At 43.8% G+C, this 19,028-nt stretch overlaps 1 protein-coding gene across 3 annotated transcripts in view; it reads left to right on the top strand.

Annotated features, from left to right (window-relative positions):
- Positions 1-19,028, top strand: part of LOC135388394 (structural maintenance of chromosomes flexible hinge domain-containing protein 1-like) — a 127,805-nt gene that overhangs the window by 102,709 nt on the left and 6,068 nt on the right. For all 3 annotated transcript variants that reach the window (XM_064617953.1, XM_064617952.1, XM_064617954.1), the window contains 10 exons: positions 968-1,100; positions 2,801-2,920; positions 4,675-4,760; positions 6,786-6,905; positions 7,857-7,958; positions 9,817-9,896; positions 10,198-10,301; positions 13,442-13,512; positions 16,431-16,602; positions 16,855-17,007. In XM_064617953.1, the coding sequence (XP_064474023.1) occupies positions 968-1,100; positions 2,801-2,920; positions 4,675-4,760; positions 6,786-6,905; positions 7,857-7,958; positions 9,817-9,896; positions 10,198-10,301; positions 13,442-13,512; positions 16,431-16,602; positions 16,855-17,007 (1,141 nt within the window). The remainder of the gene's footprint in view (positions 1-967; positions 1,101-2,800; positions 2,921-4,674; positions 4,761-6,785; positions 6,906-7,856; positions 7,959-9,816; positions 9,897-10,197; positions 10,302-13,441; positions 13,513-16,430; positions 16,603-16,854; positions 17,008-19,028) is intronic.

Genomic DNA, 19,028 nt, shown 5'->3' with positions numbered 1-19,028 from the left:
GCACCCAGCCCATTTCCCTTAGCCTTGCACATGTGACGACTGCAGTGTTGGGTTCTGGCGTCGTCATGGAGGAGAATCACTTTATGTGTTGGTTGGTCATGCCTTTTGCTGCGATAAGCAAGTTTAACCTCACTCAGAAGTTCACAGTAATATGCAGCGTTGATGGTGCGATGAAGCAATGTGCAAAATGCTGCACTGGCCCCCAAAAAACAGTTTCAAGCACCTTGCCAGCTGACATCCGAGCCTTGGCTTTGATAGGGGCTTTCGTTTTCAACCTTGTCACAGCTTTCCACAACTTCCTAATGCCATGCAAACACAGGAGGCCTTGAGAGTTTTGCTCTCCCAAATTGTGTACGACGACCGTACAATCGGCGGTTCTCCTTCTCAGACGTTGTACGACAGACTACTGAAGAAATGTAACAAGTCTGACCGGCTTCTCACGTGTCTACCCACCCACCCACCCACCTAGCATGCGCACAAGTGGCAGCGTGCGCTAATTGGCAGAACGTCTACAGCAAAAGTCTCGTTTATATTTGATAGACTATCGTAGAATCAGCGGGTGTAATATTGATTGTAAACGCATCAAAAAGAAAGACTCTAAGTGTTATAGACACGTGGAGTTATAGGCGGCGCAGCGCGTAGACTCTCTTGAGTGTTCGTCACATTAGTGCATTGATGGTGTTTTATGTTATGGTTGTTATGTTAAAAATTGTAAAACGTGGTAAGGTGTGCCAAGTTCCAAGCGTGAAGTATTTTGCGTTCACCCGTGTTTGTAAGTATCACAGAGGTCGCGCTTAAGTGAGGTTGGGTCTCGTGTTTTCTGTGTTTTACCCGAAGTGGCTGTTAGTATTCAGATCTTGGGGTAAAAATGGGTTTTACCTTCTTTAATCCTAAACCGCAAGCCTGTATGCATACTGCCTATTGAAGTTTTGACATATGCTTTGTTTTGCATCTCCCTATCTTGCAGAACCTGCAAATCCAAGAAAATACCCAAGGAGTGGACGGCTTTCAATACCTGTTGCGCCTCACGCCTTCCTTTGTCAAGTCCCAGCTGAAGAATCCAATTCCACATTATGAAGTGCCCTTTCTCTTTTATAACGGTATGTCGATTAAATTTCTAGTACGTGTCACGTTATGGACCTCTTAGCACGACTGGCTGGTAGAGGTGCTATTTCCTCTTTCGTGTAGTTTGAAGAAAATAACATATTTACGTTAAAGCCCCCTTCACATTGCATGTTTCATGCACTTGCAGTCCAAAGGGGTCATCCACTAACTGCTCTGAGAAACAGTGGAAACTTACTGTGATCAGCAATTCATGCTCAGGCTACTGAACCCATGATTAGAGCCCCTTAGCTATCCGTGGAATTGGCCATGTCTAACCTGCCGTTTCTCGGAGAATCGTGTTTTTTTGTGTTTTTTTTATATTGTATATATTGAAGGTCTGAGGTTTCCAGGAAATATCTTTTGCAAAATTTGGGGGTAAAAATCGGGTGGGAAACAGCAGCATCAAATTCGGGTGTAAAATTTCTGGAATTATGTGATACAGGTAAAAATTGGGTTTATCAGGCTTGCTATACATATCACAAATGTAAAAAGAAAACAGCTTCCATATTAAGTAATAACACTGTCTACTACGAAATGAGGACTGCGTTAAAAGGTCTATGGTAATTCAAATCTGCATGGTAATGCAAACCTACACGTGGATTAAAGTACTACACTACTTCACTTGGTGCTGTTACAAGTCTTAAAGTGGCACTAAAATGCAAAAACAAGTTCATTTCAAATTACGTTACACGCTACGTTAATTTAGTACTTGTTATGATAATTCGAAACTTTGATTCCGTTTCAAAGCCACAATAATAATTACGGTAAAACCCGCAGATAGCGATATCGCGTATAACGATGTCCCTCGTGAAACGATGGTTCATGATTTTACCGTCAAAATAAACATAGTTTCTACGGGGAAATGACCCGCGTATAGCGATGGAGACCGCGGTTCCGAGTACTCGTATAACGATGTTGGACGCTGTCCCGTGCGCATAACCTCCAGGAGATGCAGTGGTAGTAGATGCAGTAGTAGATACAGTAGAATCTCGATGCTACGAATTTCACGAGGTAGTGGAAAAAATTTGTATCATCCGAAATTCACATCAAGAAGAACTAAACCAAAATAAGAATTGAGGCAAGAAAATAGACAGCGACTGTTCATTTTCCAATACTGTCAGCGAAAGGGTAGGTGGTAACGCTTTTGTGTCTCCGTATTTGGCCAATGCTGCTCAAATTCGCGAGACTATTCAAAAGGCCTAGCACGTACTTTCCACCCGCGAGTCGCGCGACAGTGTTCTAAAGCGAGCTTCTCCTAAAGCACGCAGGTGTTAGTTGAAGCCAACTTGCGGAATGGTGACGTGTAGTGTTGCCAGAAGTTCTTCTGCAACGTTCTCTGGTACCCTCCACGTGTTCTGATCGCTGTTTTCCCAAGTCAAGCATTTGCCTAAGAAATTAACTAAGATTAACGATAACATCGTTAATTTCTTAGACAAATTGAGGCTTTGTATGTATTTGTCCCTTCTATGTTGTTCCAGTCTGAGTTCCAGCCTCAGTTCAGTTCTCTCATATTATGGATATGTTAAGAAATTTTAGCAGGTAAAATTTCCAGAGGAGTACACTAGTATTTTTAAAGCTGAGCCACCAGGTTTCTTGGGACATGATTAAATATTTGTCATTTTACATTAATGGAAAGTGTGTACCGCTTAGTACCAGTAAGTACCCCTAATGACTTATTTTGAACCTTTGTTTTCAGATGCATCGAAGCAGGAAGAGATGAGCAGACTTACAAAGAAGCGAACAGAGTTGTTAAAGCAATTGCAAACATTTGAAGACCTCTTTCAAACGACGGAGAACATCTACCGAGAACTAGAAGGTAATAGGACTCTGTTAATTTTTTTTAAGATTTCAGTTCGTCTGAACTTTCCTAGTTCTTCCTCGCTTATAGTCCTTAAGAATTTACATTATTACAAAATGCCTTGTGCGCAAATAGTTTGCCATTGATAATAGCATTGCACAGTTGTCTGGAACATGCATAAAATGATTGTGTGCTGGTAAAATTTGATGACAAAAACACCACCGCTTAGTATGTGTTGCAGACCAGCAGTTGCTTTAATAATTGCAGATGCCTGATTGTTTGCTACAGTTCTGGATCCTTATCTTATTAGAAGGGAATGTGTTCAATCAGGTTAGGACACTAACGAAGCTGTCTGTGTCATTGATACTGTATTTCGTACACAAAATAATGTGGTTCAGTTGAATTTCTGTCGTTTGTTGGCAGAGTCAGAGTTCAGCTGTATGATAACCAAATTTAACAGTGATTTTCAAGTTGGCAAACACTGTTGTGTTACAGTAAACCCTCATTAACTCGAACTCGCCTATCTCGAAATATCGGTTATCTCGAATATTTTTTGCGTCCCGATCCATGTCCCAATGCTTCCTATATATTTGGACCCTCTTAAGTCGAAGCTTTTTTATGCCCGTGTACGGATATCTCGAAATCCCATCACCGGTAGGTCTGCGTACCTACGGCTGATAACGTGCATTCTTCGGTCCCCCAGGCTAGGTCAAGGTCAAAGCCTTTCAGTCCTAGTGACTCCCATGAAAGAACTGATGTTCTGTTCGCCTCACGCGCCGCTAGCTGTGGCAGGCAGACAGCACTCCCCTTTCCACCCAACGTCACTCCTCCTCCTCCTCCTCTGCATTCGTCCGAGCATCTCGCATCTCTTTGTTTTGTTCTTCGCGGCGCCATGATAGCTGAACAACGCGCATGAAAGTTCCTGACTTTGGAGCGGAAGGTGGCACTTATCAAAGGCCTGGTAGCAAGTTCATCAAGCCAGTAGCATGAACTGTTTCATTCATGCGGGTTTCTGGTCCTCCACCGCCGTACCGGAGCCAGCAGACCACTTCAGTGGCTGTGCTGAATTGTGCAACGACGTGATGCGCCTCGCATGTTTTGGGGAGAGTGACTTAGGACTTCAACATCGAGGACTATGCGCTTTACGACGGCGATGTTCCGGTAGCGGTAAACTGAGTGATACAGAAATTGTCGAGAGTGACCGCGGTAGAGGCGTGCCGGGAGGAGCGTCTCATGCGTTGCATTGAAGTGCTTGAAGATGCTTTCTTGTTCACAGACGCAAATGCCAAGCAGATTGCTATTACGGAGTTATTCAGTCTCAGATGATGTTAAAAAATAACTGGCTTCGAAATTGTTTACGAGCCCTATTACTGTAGGAACGCTTTTTTTTACGTTTCATAACATAGCGCATTGTGGTAACATCGTGGCAACGTAATTTTCGCTGTTCGCTTAACTCGAAACCCTGCTTATCTAGAAATTTTTTGCGGTTTTTACGACTTCGAGTTATCGGGGGTTTACTGTATATCATAAATATTGAGATGTTACTTGGCATAGCTCTCATGCTGGCTTTCTACAGCTGTAGTCCTTTAGCAGATGATATCAACTTTCTGTCATCATTGGTCCTATTGACCTCAATGATTGCTGCAAAATGCACTGTAACTATGCGTGAATCTGCTAGTAGATCTTGAAGGTGTGTTGTACTGTGTCTTGGTGCCAAACCAAAGAAGTGAAGAGTGACTTCTTTTACTAATTGTAGCCATTGTTTCATGTAGCTGTGATAAGGGATGCTCAGAATGAAGAATCCAAGTACAGGGGTGAATTAAGAAGACTGGGGTTCAACAGTAACAATGTTCGAGAGGTGAGGAATATTCACGTAGTATTTGTATATATGCTTATGCAGTAAAACCTCCTTAACTTAAAATCACATGCACAGTGCAAAATGCCAGTTTCGAAGTTGCTATCGCAGTGCCGAAAATAGTGGTGACGGTTTGCTGAGCAAGCGGAAAATCGAGCATTTGGACTTCGAGCTGTCCGGAAAAACAGTTGCAAAATATATTAATCCTATGGCAAAAGTCATCTTTCAACGCAGGTGTCCGAAGTATCAAACTAGTCCGAATGATTGGCGTCCGAAATATCGTTCGCCTACTGTATTTTGAAATATCAGAGTTTGAATGACGAGGTTCAGGCATAATGTGCTTGTGTATGGCTTGTTATCGCACATGCAGCGTGCTTTGCATGATTTTTACGCTCTTCGTCAGGAATACTGTATAACTAGGCCCTGTGTTTTCAGGTGTTATGTTTTTTGAAAATTGGGGGAGGCAAAAGTCTGGTTTTATTTCAGGAGCCATAAAACGGTAAAATCGGGTGATATCGGATAGAAAACGTAGATTTGCGGGCGGAAAATAAAAGAAAAGCGCTCCTCGCATATTAGTTTAATACGGGATATGGAACAGCTGTGCTGAATGTCCAATGCTTAGTGTTGTACCGTGCTCGTAGCGGTGGCAGAATTGGCACTTTACTATGTTCATTTTCGGGTTTTCCCCCTAAGTGGTGCAATCGGGTTGGGGGGGGGGGGGGAAGCAGGCTTTACCAGGTTTTACCCTAAAACACAGGGCCCTATGTGTAACTGGTTCAATTTGCGTGCTCAATAATTGGCGAATTTGTGAGGAGCCAGGATCAACCAACCATTTGCGGAACCTTAAATTTGCGTTACCACGATGTGTCGACCCTGCATCGGGCGTCATAGCGGCCCCCTCCTTAAACTTCCAGGAAGAAGTTAACAAAAGGTGTTACAGCTAGGTAACATAACGATCGCCGTGATTCCATTTACTCATGTATAGCTAGTAGAACTCATAGCCGCTGTGAGCATTAAAGTGAGAAACGCGGTGTGTCTATCTGCGCATAACTTACAGGGAATAGATGTGTGTGACTTCGAAGGGGCTCACGAGAAGTAGACGAGGTTACTCCCTCTCCACATCATACTCTCCCCCTCGAGTTTGCTTCTGGTTTGCTGTGTGGTACGATGGTGTCTGTGGTTCCGGGACATTTTCTGATGAGGAGAGGTGCACTGCTCGACTCGAAGCTGCACCTGCTCGATGAATTTTGTACTGGTGCAGAACCGCATTGCGAAGCACTGTGACTTCTGAAATGTGAGTTGGCAGACAGTTGCGTGGCTCCCCACCCGTGGACGAGGAGCATTGTAATGGATAGTGCAGTTCCGATGGTGAGAATGATCATGATTGCGGCACTGGATGACGAGCAATGGATGAAGTCATCAATCTCAAAGGATACCGAGCCTCATGTGGTACCAGTGATTATGTTGTCTTTGGAAAAGCCTTCAACACAAAGCTGTGTCAATTTAGTGCTAGATAAAATGGTTTTGCGCTCTCAAGAAACGTGCACGTTTAGCAGTGTTCTACTTGTGTAGTTCTATCTCGTTGACGCGACGCTGACCGGCGATTTTGCCCGTGAATATAGTTACAAACATCTTCAAGTGTCGTGATTCATTGACGAATCACAAAGCTTCCTGATTGGCGAGTATCTTGTCAGATTTCCTCTATGTGAGTAGTCTGTGGAAGGTGTGAGGGTAAACATACAAAAAATGCATACAGGAATGTAGTTTTGAGAAATATCACATGTGAAATATATGCAGTATCGTATACGTCCCTGAAAATACTGATGCCAATAATTTCAACTGTAACGGTCATTTAAATGACTGGTACGGTAATCTTGTGTAGGGTTGCTGGTCGTGTAACCCTGGAATAGCATGCTTCGCACAATAAATAGTGTTCCCTCTGCGAATTTGACTTAGGCCTTATCTGACTCAAATTTTAAGGTTAATTGCATCATTTTAAGTTCTTCAAAAGTTGCATATTTTCTGCAGGAACAGCACATAGGTGGTGCTCTCAAGACATGTGAGCAACAGAAGCAAGCGATGGAAGTGAAGAACCGACGGAGTTATATGCCGCAAGCATATCCTGAAGAACCGGGAGTTTTAGGAAAAGTGAGGCCTTCCAAAGTATACAATTGTACATGGTGCAGCCTTTTGCTGTTACAGTCGCCGTCCGATTTTTCGAACTCTGCGGGGATCATGCAAGAGTCCGAATATATCGAGCAGTCCGAAAAAACGAATTTTGCTTCAAAATAAACTTTACTAAGCCCTAGTAGGCTGGAAAAATTTGTCGATGCTTTCGTAACGCGCTTCCAGCTCTGGCTGATAACATCAGCTTCTATTTCCCGAAGCGACATTTCGTCACTGTAAGTACACTGACAGAGGCACCGCCGTCATCAAGTCCGCAAGTCGGCTTCACCTAACGCATGCGTGCTTTAGGTGAAGCTCGCTTTACAGCGCTGTCGCGCGACTCACGGGCAGACAGCACGTGCTGGGCCGTTGGCCAAAAACGAAGACGCAAAAGCGCTACAACAGACCTCTTCTACTCAGAGGAATGGAAAATCAACAATCATCACAGCCTTTTTTTTTTTCTTCAATATTCTAGTTGGTTGATTTCTTTTGATACGAATTTCGGATGATACCAATGTTTTCCGTCACCCCATGAGAGAAATTCGTGGGTTGGGCAAACAGAGTCCGAAATATCGAGCGACGGAGCTGCACAACGTCCGCAATTTTGGACGTTCTTATACATCATCTCTATGGGACCCGCGGCCGTTCCGTGAACGAGTCCGAATAATCGAGCATGTCCGAAAAATCGGTTGGCGACTGTAGTCCTCTTTTATCTGGCACTGCATGTGCCAGCAATATACACATTTGTTTTGCACACACGTTTGCATTCTAGCACATTGCATATTACAGCCTTATCATAGCCTTGCATACATGTCACAGCATTGCACATAAAAAATTGTGCATGCTAGACACAGTCGTGGCGATGGGGGGGCTGAGCTTCGTTCTAAAGGAGTTTGTCTGTGTTTGAAGCCATTGCATTCTTGTCACTTGCAGATTGGTCATCTTGCGTGGGTGGAGGAAGACGATGTGGCAGCAGTGCTCTCGTGGCACATGCGAGGGGACATTGACTGTGTTGTCACAGAGACCATGGAAAAGGTTAGGAAATGACAGCTATTTTGATGTCACTTGTAACTGTCACTCTAAGATATACCTGTGTCATAATTGAAGATTAGATCTTTAAAATATGAACATATACCATACAAACTGCATTATAGCTTCATGCCCTGTTCTGGTTGACTGCAATTTCTCATGTGAAAACTATGATAAAAATATGCATTATGAATATCTGCAAAACTGCTGTTCAGATATCGATTTCGTATACAGTCAAACTTCTTTACAACGAAACTCTGGGGACAGCAAAAAAAATTTGCAGTAAAGGTATTTTCGTTAAAAAGGATGTCCATTATTGGACCTATAGGGCTCCAGCGGGACCGCAAAAAAAATTTGCTGTAGTGGTATTTTCGTTAAAAAGGTGTTCGCTATAAAGGAGTTTGACTGTATCACACAATAGGGTAAAGGCTTGTAATTTTATTAAGTTAAAACAATTAGGTCCAGGAATCCAGCATGGTCACAGTTGAAACATGCATGATTTCAGGTGCTCTAAAATTAGGGTCTGAAGTTTTTGGGTTTTACCTGATTCTTCCCCGGCCCTTCCTCGAATTTAGCCCCGGAATCGCACATTTAGTTGATTTGGGTAAAACCCGATCACTCCCAGGGCCGGGGGCCCTGTTGTTGTGCGGCGCGGAATCATGGCGCACGACTGCGGTAGTGGGAGAGGGAGGGATCACCGATGGAAGGGGGTGACACCACAGCCATGAGGGCGAAATGTATGGGACGCACTTTCCCCATTGTCAAAACGCCACGTTTACACCATTGCCTTGTACACACAGTGAAGAAACGCCTGCGGTCGACCGCCCAAAATGTATGACAGAGCGAGTGACGCGTTGCCACGTTCGTTGACCATGAGGGTTATTGCGCAAGTATCAGTAGTTGACAGATTCCAGCGTAAAGCAGGCGTTATAGCGTTACAGCGAAGTCTCACAGGAACCACGAATTTGTTCGTTGTATCCGAAATTCGTACTAAAAGAATACCTCCAGAAATTGTAGGAGATTGCCACTGAGCTGCTAACAAGTGCGTGCACCACTATGTGGTATGATACAGTCAGGCTACAACACAAAATGAGCACTCAAAAAAGCATTTTTATTTGAAAAAATCTGTAATCACTTGTTGTCTCGTCGTTGCGTCGTGTTCCAAGAGGAAGTCCTTTAATGTTCGCACCATGCTAAGCGCCTCGGCACTGGTTACACGAGAGTTCTCTGTGCCTTCGTTTTCGCTGTCACCGCAGTTGTCATCACTGATAGCGTCATCTCCAACCATCGTGTTTTGCGATAGCTCAGCTGCCACCACGAGCCCGTCGTCGGCTGACACAAAGTCGCACCTTCTCCACCATTTGCAGATGCTTCCACACGCTGACTTCCACTTGGTGCCTAGCCTCGTTTGTTACCGATGTCGCCTCTGATGTCTGATATATAATTATAATAAGTAATACAGACACTTTTCTGAAACCTCTATTATAATACGTAATATAAACACAAAATGTATTACAGTAATACTATTATAATACAAAGTATTGTAATACATGCCCAGCCCTGGCATAAAGTCTTCGCGCGTGTTAAAAAATTTGGTTTTCTGAGGTCACATGCACGCGTTGAGAAATCATCGGAAAATCATCGGAAAAAAGCCGTGGCGCGCTGTTCGCACTGTTCGCACTGTTCGGGATGGCTGTACCACCCGCGGCCGCAATTGAATTGAATTGAATTGGCACCGCAAAATGTTCAACACATTTGCCTCAAAAGTGGCCATGGCTGAGTGCTTCTTGAGCCCAACAAATATAGAGTGAGCATTTTGCAGGATTTCTATGAAGCTAATTAATGCTTTCCTGCATGCACACAGGCCATGGAAGTGTACCGGAAAACTGGGGGCCGTCAACAAGTGGTGGCTGTGGATTCTATTTACAAAAGGAATCTTGCAAAGTAAGCTATGCCCTATACAGTCAAACTCCTTTGTAGAACACCTTTTTAACGAAAATACCACTACAGCAAATTTTTTTTGTGGTCCCGCTGGAGCCTATAGGTCCAATAATGGACATCCTTTTTAACGAAAATACCTTTACTGCGAACTTTTTTTGCTGTCCCCTGAGCTTCGTTGTAAAGGAGTTTGACTGTAGTAAATGGTATAATATTTTTTGGAGTACAATAACTTCCAGTTTTATTCCCTGTAGTGGTAATCGACTTTGTGAAGTTTACTAATAAATTGCCCGTGTTGAACTTCCAGGCAACTTCCTCACACAAGGAGTAGAGCTTTTACTCCGACAGGAAATCCTAAATTTGCGCTGGATTATTTTGTGTTCCGGAAGAGTCCTGAAATCTGTCGAACAGGTAACACCTTCTTTATTCTTTCTTTATCAAATAAGCTTGTGAAAATGCTCTACTGTGTAGTTAGAGCCTGAAGTTTTCTGGAAATATTTTTTCTAAATTCGGGGAAAAAAATGGGGTAAATAAACATGTGCTCTAAATTCATGCAAATTTGGGTGAAAAAACTTCCAATACGCTAAATTCGGGGAGAAATCAGGCTCAGTTGCTCAAACTCACTGAACTGGTTCGGTACAAATGGTCATGTAACTGCATTTCCTGCCAAACAAGTTAGTGTGCATTCCTACAGACCAATTTGCCGGGTGAAAATCGGGTATCACCCTAAAGAGGCAGCCTTCAATTCGGGGTGTCAGATTCGGGGAAGAATCAGGTTAAACCCTAAAACTTCCGACTCTATGTGCAGTGTGTGCATGATTTTTTAATGTTTCGCCAACATTTTTTACCTTCACCCAGTCTTTTTTTTTTTTCTTTTTTTTTTTCTTTTTTTTTTTTTCTAGAAGATCGTATCACTTGTACCCTTTTATAGAATATTAGGGATGTGGGAATATTTGAGTTCTCGAATTCGAATCGAATATCAATTGCTCAAAGTATTTGATTCGAGTGTCAAATATGTTTGGTTTTCTTAATATTCGACTATCCCCCGAATGTGAACGACACCACCCCAAAAGTGGGCTTCACCTGATGCTTCCTTGCATGAAGTGAAGGCTGCTTTACAAAATTGCCAGTGTTGCAGGACCAACACAGGTGGGCCATTGTTGTTTAGCTTAAGACAGCGTTAGCTCAAGTTAATTGCATATACTTCACCTGAGGAAGGGGTGGAGTCCCTCCCACATGCACTTTAGCGGTGCCGGCAGAGGATTTTGATTTGATGTCTGGGAGGTTGCCTTGCTGCAATGCAAATTCCCCAAGCAAGACATGCACATTGCAGCAAAGAAGCTAAAGCACGTTAAATGAAGCTAAAGCGGAGGAAGGACGTCAATTTGTTTGTTACACAAGTGACCTGTGGATGTCCAGAAACAATTACAGCCTCATCTGTATAACATCCCACTGCCTGACATCAAATTTTGAAATCAAGATAATTAACCCCGGAAAGTGTAGACTCACCTGAAAAGTAGGAGAAACTGTCACATAAAATTAAAGAGTAAGGGCTTCCCACTGAAGTTGGGGAACAGTGTGTCTCTCTTGTGACAGTTAATGTCGGAGTTGAGTAGAGCGAATTATGGACTTTGAAATATCTGACATGAACATAGTCAGATTCCAATTCATTCGAAAATAAGCGTCGACATGAAACCATGCGGTGTGATCCAGTGATCATGTGAGTACCAGTAATCCAACTTGCGAAGCAAAGAGATTAAGTTTGTATGTGAAAGGGCCACGCGTCTTTTAATACTAACTGCGTGAACCTAGCTCATGTCCTTTTTAACGAGTCAACCTTTACTGCGATTTTTTTCACAGCCTCCTGAGCTTTGTTATGAAGGAGTTTGACTGCATTGGTTAAAGCTAGAGGTGGGCAAATAGCAAAATTTTCAATGCGAATTGAATGCGAATATTTCAGACGCACTGCGAATACATTTCGAATATTATTCTGCAGTTGCGAATCGAATCGAATAGTTTTTGATGGCAGCTCGAATATTTCGAATAGCTAATTCTTGTCACAGTATGTCTATCAGCAAACAGCTGTCAGAATGTAAAGAAAAAAGGAAGAAAAGCAGGCTCTCCTGCTTCAGGCTTTGACATGTGCATTATGTTGCCGGAATGAATTACAGTAATCCCTCGTTATAACGAAGTCGTCGGGACCAGAAAAAAATTCGTTATAAGCGGTATTTCGATAAATGCGGGAACGGTTAAAAATGTTGGCAGTGGTGCCCGAACTACGCGCAAACAACGGTATCCCAAAAGACGCATACATTGGGAAGTTATCAGCATGGTAGCACTTTTATTTCATTACAAAAAAAGAGGCGAGCTGCGTCTGACGCGCGGCCTTGTTGGGCGCCAAGAGGGCCTGCTCCAGTCTGTGCACGCACCGCATGAGGCCGTCGTCACCACCGCTGCACTCAGTTTTATTGCGGATCAAACGGAGCATGTTCCGCGTTGGAACTTCCTGGGGCTCACCATCCGAACTATCGTCACTTTCGCATCGCCGTCCTATCACAGTGTCCAGAATATCCTCGTCCCTGGCAGGGCAGACGACGGGTGCGTCCGCATCTTCAAGTGCAAACGAAGAGAAGTCGTAGTCCGCCTCCTGTCCGACGAGCTCATGCACTCGCCTGTAGAGGTCGTTGCAGTCCTCTATGTCTGGGACGTGCTCTTGTTCATCGTGCACACGACCCCTAGAAAATCCAGTGTGCGCGAAGTAGTTTGCTATCTTAGCTGCCGCCAGCTCCTTCCACGAAAGGCATAGTAGCCTTTTCAACTTCTTAGCACGACTTACACTTCCGTAGGATCTTCGATGGAGCCATTGGAAAACGCGGGAACTGTGCGGAGAGCAAGACGCCGATCGAGCGAAGTGGAAACAGTGGAACGCGCGTACCGTGCAAAAAAGAGGAGAGGGTGTGAAACTTTCGCCTCTTCTCTACGAGGGAAAGAACGGTAGCAGAGAACGCTCCCCAGCGTCTCCACCACTCCGCGAGTCCTGCGGGAGCTGGGGGCATACGGGCCGGCTCGCACTTCGTAACATGCAGAGTCGGGCGACAGTATGCTTAGAATAATCCGGTTAAAACTGCATGCGCTTTATACGGGACAGAGGAGAACTTCGAATAAAGCGATAATTCGAATAAAGCGACTTCATTGTAACGAGGGATTACTGTATGTTGGTACTGGGTGTCTGAGGTCCAATGCAATCTGCAGCAATATGTATCCTCTAGTTTCGAAACTACATCAGCTTACAAACTACAGTGCACGACCTCCGTATCAAACGCATCCACGATGATGATGATGATGATGATGTCGATCGGGCAGAGGTGTGCCAAGAGAGTCAGAGGTGCCGCAATGAATTCCAGATCTGTTCGAAAACTATTCGAAAATATCGAATAGACAAAATTCTTTGCAAATGGAGTACACTATTTGATTTGTATTCGAAAGTTCGAGTATTCGCCCAGCCCTAGTTAAAGCCCAATGAGCCTAACAAGTGACATTTTATTTTGCAGTGTTTGCGAATTTCATAGGTGACACGATTGTGTTGGACACTTTAGAAGATGCAACACGATACCGGACAGAGGTGAGATACTGTGATAGATTTCAACCTTGAGGAAGGTACCTTGCACAAAAGACCTGCGCTTGCTATCCTTTGATTACTTGCGTTCTCTGATACCACAAATGGGAGCTGCATGTCTGAGCATATCTGTCCCAGCAGACAAGGGGGGGGGGGGGGGGGGGGGGGGGGGAAAGCATGGAATTTCAGTGACAGTTAGGAATACTGCTTTTGAAAATGTACCCCGACTGTTTTTATCAGCGGAATTCCTATGTCAGCGCATCAACTAGATGTGTTCAGTGTTGCCTCAAGACGAAATGGGATTGGTTCTGTGTTCCTGCTTCCCACCCTGGAACAGCACTCTTAAATTGTACATTGGAATCCTGGTTATTGTTACTCCTGGGAGCACTACGTATCACAAAAGTTTCTAGAAGCTTTCTCCGCCTTGTCTTACGGCAAATTCTGCTTGTTGGCGTAGTGCAGAAAAGTTCGTCGCATGGGTCGCTTCAGTGCCACCCGCATCTCATCTCATCTCATTTCATTGGCCGTTCTGTTCCCTCGTTTCTTCTGTTCTCCTCTGTCCCGTTTGTTTCTACAGTGGGCCCACACCAGCACACTACACTGTGCTGCACAAAAATGACTAGTGGCATTTGCTATAAGAAAGCAATGATAGCGCAGTAAAAAATGCCCATGCATTAACATTACCACAGAAGGCAATGCTGAGCAAAATCTCAACTTTTGATTTTCAACTTCATAAATTCCACGCCGAGACTGGGAGGTGACACGGGTTCGAATCCTGTCACCGGCTGTGCTGTCTGAGGTTTTCCCTGGGTTTTCCGAAGACTTTCCAGACGAATGTCGGCACAGTTCCCCCTGAAGTCGGCCCAGGACGCACACTAACCCCCCTGTACCCCACTCCTTCCTGCTGTTCTCTCTCCATCTGTCCACGTCTGTACGCCGCTCATAGCCACAGTTGCTTCGCGGCGCTAACACGAAATAAATAAAAAATAAATAAAATAAATAAATCAACTTCATAAAGCAGTCAGCATTCCAGTTGGGAGCAGCTGTCATCTTATGGCTCACATCAGCAGCGGTAATGTATTAGTGAGTGAAGTTTTTTAAGGGCACCTGCTACGCAATTCTTCGATGGATGTTGTGGCACGGACCCCTTGTCCCTTCTCCTTCCTGCTGTCATCTCTGCTGTCATTTTGTTCAGAGCTAAAGTAATTCCTCAGCAGATCTTATGAGTAGCATATGGTGTGCAGGAAATTCAACAGTGGAGCCTTCTTTAATATTTGCAAGCTTTCAATTTCAGTTTATTTATTTTTCAGGTGGCTGTGAACACCCAGTAAAGGCCTGAATAACAGTGCACACTTAGTCGACACAGAGTGGATGGGGCCGGTTGGTACATATCCTTGAGCAAGGCGACAAAAGTGCGAAAAAGGCGAATTTCAGTGTCAGTAAACGGTTGAAAGTTGCGTCGTCGTTGTCTGTGTCCCTTTCTTTTGTCGCCTTGCTCAAGGAAAAGCACACTTCGTCATTGAAAACAATGAAATTAAAAGAAAGATGACGAAAAAGAAATGACAAGAAGGCGAACAATAATATTCGATATATGCAGCATACACTGAAGCTTGAGGTATACAAAAATGTGTAGCAACAAGAGCAAACCATAGTAAACAATATACCGTAATTTCACGCATATTAGCCGCGGCTTATGCGCGATTTTTTTTCCTCACTTGAGTTCTGCGGCTTATCTGACGACTATTTTTTTCCTGGCATTTTCCCCATACACAGGTTTTAACGAAAGGGCCGACAGTGTCTCAGGAACAGCACTATCCTGCCGATGCACGAACAGTGTGTAACAGGGACGGGTCCACATTCGAGTAGATTGATCTTCCTGGTGCATTCCCCCAAGTAGCTTTAACGAAAGTGGTGACAATGATTCAAGTCTTCTGGAAGACTGCTGACCCATCAATCCATGAAAAACGCCCAACAAGGGCACAATCCAATATTGGTAGAACTCTAGAGCTGACCTCCTTTGTTGCACATTATGCCGACCCTGGAGTATGGACCACAGGGTTTATGGCCTTCTCTATGGTCTCCTTTGTTGCACAAATCAGTCGTCTCATATTGCCCGTGGCTTATCTGCCACTGTGGCTTATCCGCCAGAAAATTTTCAAAACGTACCTAAAAACGCGTCCTGCGGCTTATACGTGTGAAATTACGGTATATGTAGTAATACTGCATACATAGTTGCACAAATATTTGTGCAACTTGTGCAAACATTTTGCACCTGAAGAAATGTAGACTGCTACATTAAAGCTTGTTAACATTAAAGAAGGCTTCACTGTTGAATTTTCCTGCATGTCATTACTGTTCTGGACACTGGCTGTTTTCTTCACTTACCTCTGCTGAGTAGCATATGGCTAAGAAGCAAAACCCCTGATTGACAAATCTGTCTGGCATTTATATTAAACTTTATGAAAGTAGCGAATGCGAAAAAAGAAGAGTTCAGAGCCTCCCACACCCCTGGTCAGTTGTGACCATGTTGCCTGGGCGATCCGAAATCAGTTCACAGAGAATATCATAGATGGCACCTGTGCTAACGTAAGAGCCGGAACCATTCTGAACCAGTATGAACTGTGATTTTTTTGTTTTTATACCGGAGCTGAACCATTTTCCTCACACTGCTACGAAAACCAGAACGAAATGCGTTTTGGTTCGACACCCTGATGAATTGTCTTTGGGATTGTATTGTGAGAAGACCACTGTAGAGAGTTCCCACGAAAACTAAGTCCCATTCACTACATACATATATAAGGATGGGATACACTGTTAACCTGGTTTGTTTGATGGCTGTGTAGCTTGATATCACTGGCGATTTGATAGACTCGGACAGTGGGCTGCACAGGCACAAGATAAGCTTTGTTATCTCTTTACAACAGGTGACAAAATTTTTTGCCTGCCCCACCCTGTTGGCCAAGACGGGTGAGCGTGTAGCCAGCACAGGAAAGTTTGGAGGACAGCAAAACAAGGCACCTTCACTCCACCAGCTACATGGCCAGGTGTTTGGTGAGCCACCAGTTAAGGACCTCGACCGAATACAAGAACAAATGCGTAAGGAATAGTTACTCATTGCACCTAGGGATTAATGAAAAGCCATGCGTACAATGCCCTGTGGAATTATCTTTGTGCATGAGGTGCTTTTCCCAGCACCGCATGTTAGGGGGAAATGCTTTCTATTCGTAGTTACTTAGTGCAGTAAAGTGCCCAATAGCAGTGGCACTGTTGGTGTATTGACATTTCATGTTATCATGGTTCTTACCTTCCTGTCTGCGACTGAATCCCTAATCTGTGGCTCACACTTAGAACTGCTGAAGAAGTTGGGTGGCTCAATGAGGAAGCAGAAAGATGCACGGTTGGAGCTGGACAAACAAAAGCAGAAGGACACTACTTTTGTGCTGAAGAAAAAAGACTATGAGGTGCTCAAGAAGGAGCTGTCCACCATTGACGACACCATAGGTGAGGCAATGCACAGTGTGGCAGAACCAGCTTGTCTAATGCAGTACACGCACACTTCAGTGAGTGAGAAAGCAACTGTTTCCTGAGTGAGCTCTGCTTAATTTCATTCAACCTGTGATACGATAGGGTGCCGTAACTGAGACTGTGATATGCACTCTTTCCCAAACCATCATCTCGAATGATATCATTGTCTGCCCCGATTTGCTGAAAACTTGCGGTGTACGCATTTTTGTGACATTTATGCTGTTCATAATTGTCACAGAAATGGTGCTCGCCTTCCGTTTTCATTAAATCAGAGCAGATAACTATTTCATTCGCGATGATGGTTTGGGAAAAAGCACTCTATGTGGTGAAGTTTATTTCTAACAGTTTGAGACAAAAGGTAACACTGTATTTACGTGCAGAATTTGTGCACCCCTAGTTTGGCACGAAAAATGCAGTGAAAAGAAAAGGTCACTGCAGTCTCGTGCGTGGGTGTATCTGTCTCAGCACTTCCAGTGATCTCAGCAGCAATTCACTTCCACGTTGTTTCCGTTTGTTGTCCGCCATGCCCTCTGTGTGTTCCTGGCTTCACAATGAGTGACAGTGCTCGATCACGCCCTTCAATCGTATCATGGTCCACCGGTGCAACGGACGATGCTTAGAGCCTGAAGTTTTCGGGAAATATTTTTTCAAGATGGACCAAAAGCCAGGGGACATGTTTCGTTAATAGTATGAAGTAAACACTGGCTTGCATAACAAGTTGTAAAAAGAAAAAATCGTGAACGTTTCAACACCTATTAGGGCATCATCATCAGCACAGGAAAATTAAACGGGGGCTTAAAACGGGAATCTTTTTAAACCCTTGTAACAGACTGGTAAGGGCCCCTTGTGACTGTTACAGGCATTTATCTCGCTATGAATGTGCCAAGATTCAAGGAATTTGATGCTAATGATGACGCCCGAATAGGTGTCGAAACGTTCACGATTTTTTCTTTTTACAACTTGTTATGCAAGCCAGTGTTTACTTTATACTATTAAAGAAATATTTTTTCCTACATTCGGGGGGTAAAAATCTGGTAAATAAACATGTGCACTAAATTCATGCAAATTCGCGTGAAAAATTCGGGGAGAAATCGGGCTCAGTTATTCAAACTAACTGTAGCGGTTTGGTACAAACGGTGATGTCTGCCAAACATGTAAGTTAGTGCATTCCTACAGACATCCCAGTGAGGGCAATTTGCCGGGTAAAAATCGGGTTTCACCCTAAAGAGGCAACCTTCAATTCGGGGAAGGATCGGGTAAAACCCTAAAACTTCAGGCTCTAATCGACACTGTAACTCAAACTACAAAAGAAGCGAGGAAAGAAACGCTGGACAAACAGGCTATTAACTTAGAACAAACGGGACAATGTTGGCCAGCATAGCATCCTTTCAACCGTCACACTGCGTAACGACGATTTCCGGGAGCGTCACAGTGTCTCGCCGCATTTCTCTGGTTGGATGAGCAGTAGCGGATCCAATATTTCGCCTCCCCATTACCGCAGTGCCCAAATTGAAGCGCGCAACCCGTGACGACTTGGTAACAAGCTAGTATGATATGTATTTGAAAAAAATCGAAAATTAGAAAAGTTCAAAATGTAAATTCAAAAATAAATTTTCGAACACGAATCAGATATCAGATTCATATTTGAAATTTCAAATATTTGTGCACCAAGCCTTACTGTATGAATATCCTCACCATATCAGTAGCTCTTTGTGGGGATTTCAACACATTTTGACCACAGACTTACTTTGCTACATCCAGGTCTTCACTATATGAAGGTTCACTGTACAGAGCTGCACAAAACATTCTCGTCATAAAGGAACACAAAAATGCAACAACAAGTTCACTTCAAATTACATTACACCCTATGTTAATTTCGTACTTGTTACCATAATTCAGAACTTTGATTCCGTTGTGGAACTACAATTGAAATTATACTGGACTCTTCCTTGCTTCGGCACTAAGCAGTGAATGCTGTTTCAGCTCGTGCATCAGTG

Source organism: Ornithodoros turicata, chromosome 3, assembly GCF_037126465.1.
Source record: "Ornithodoros turicata isolate Travis chromosome 3, ASM3712646v1, whole genome shotgun sequence".
Classification (NCBI taxonomy): Eukaryota; Metazoa; Arthropoda; class Arachnida; order Ixodida; family Argasidae; genus Ornithodoros; species Ornithodoros turicata.
This window is presented reverse-complemented; position numbering and strand designations above follow the sequence as displayed.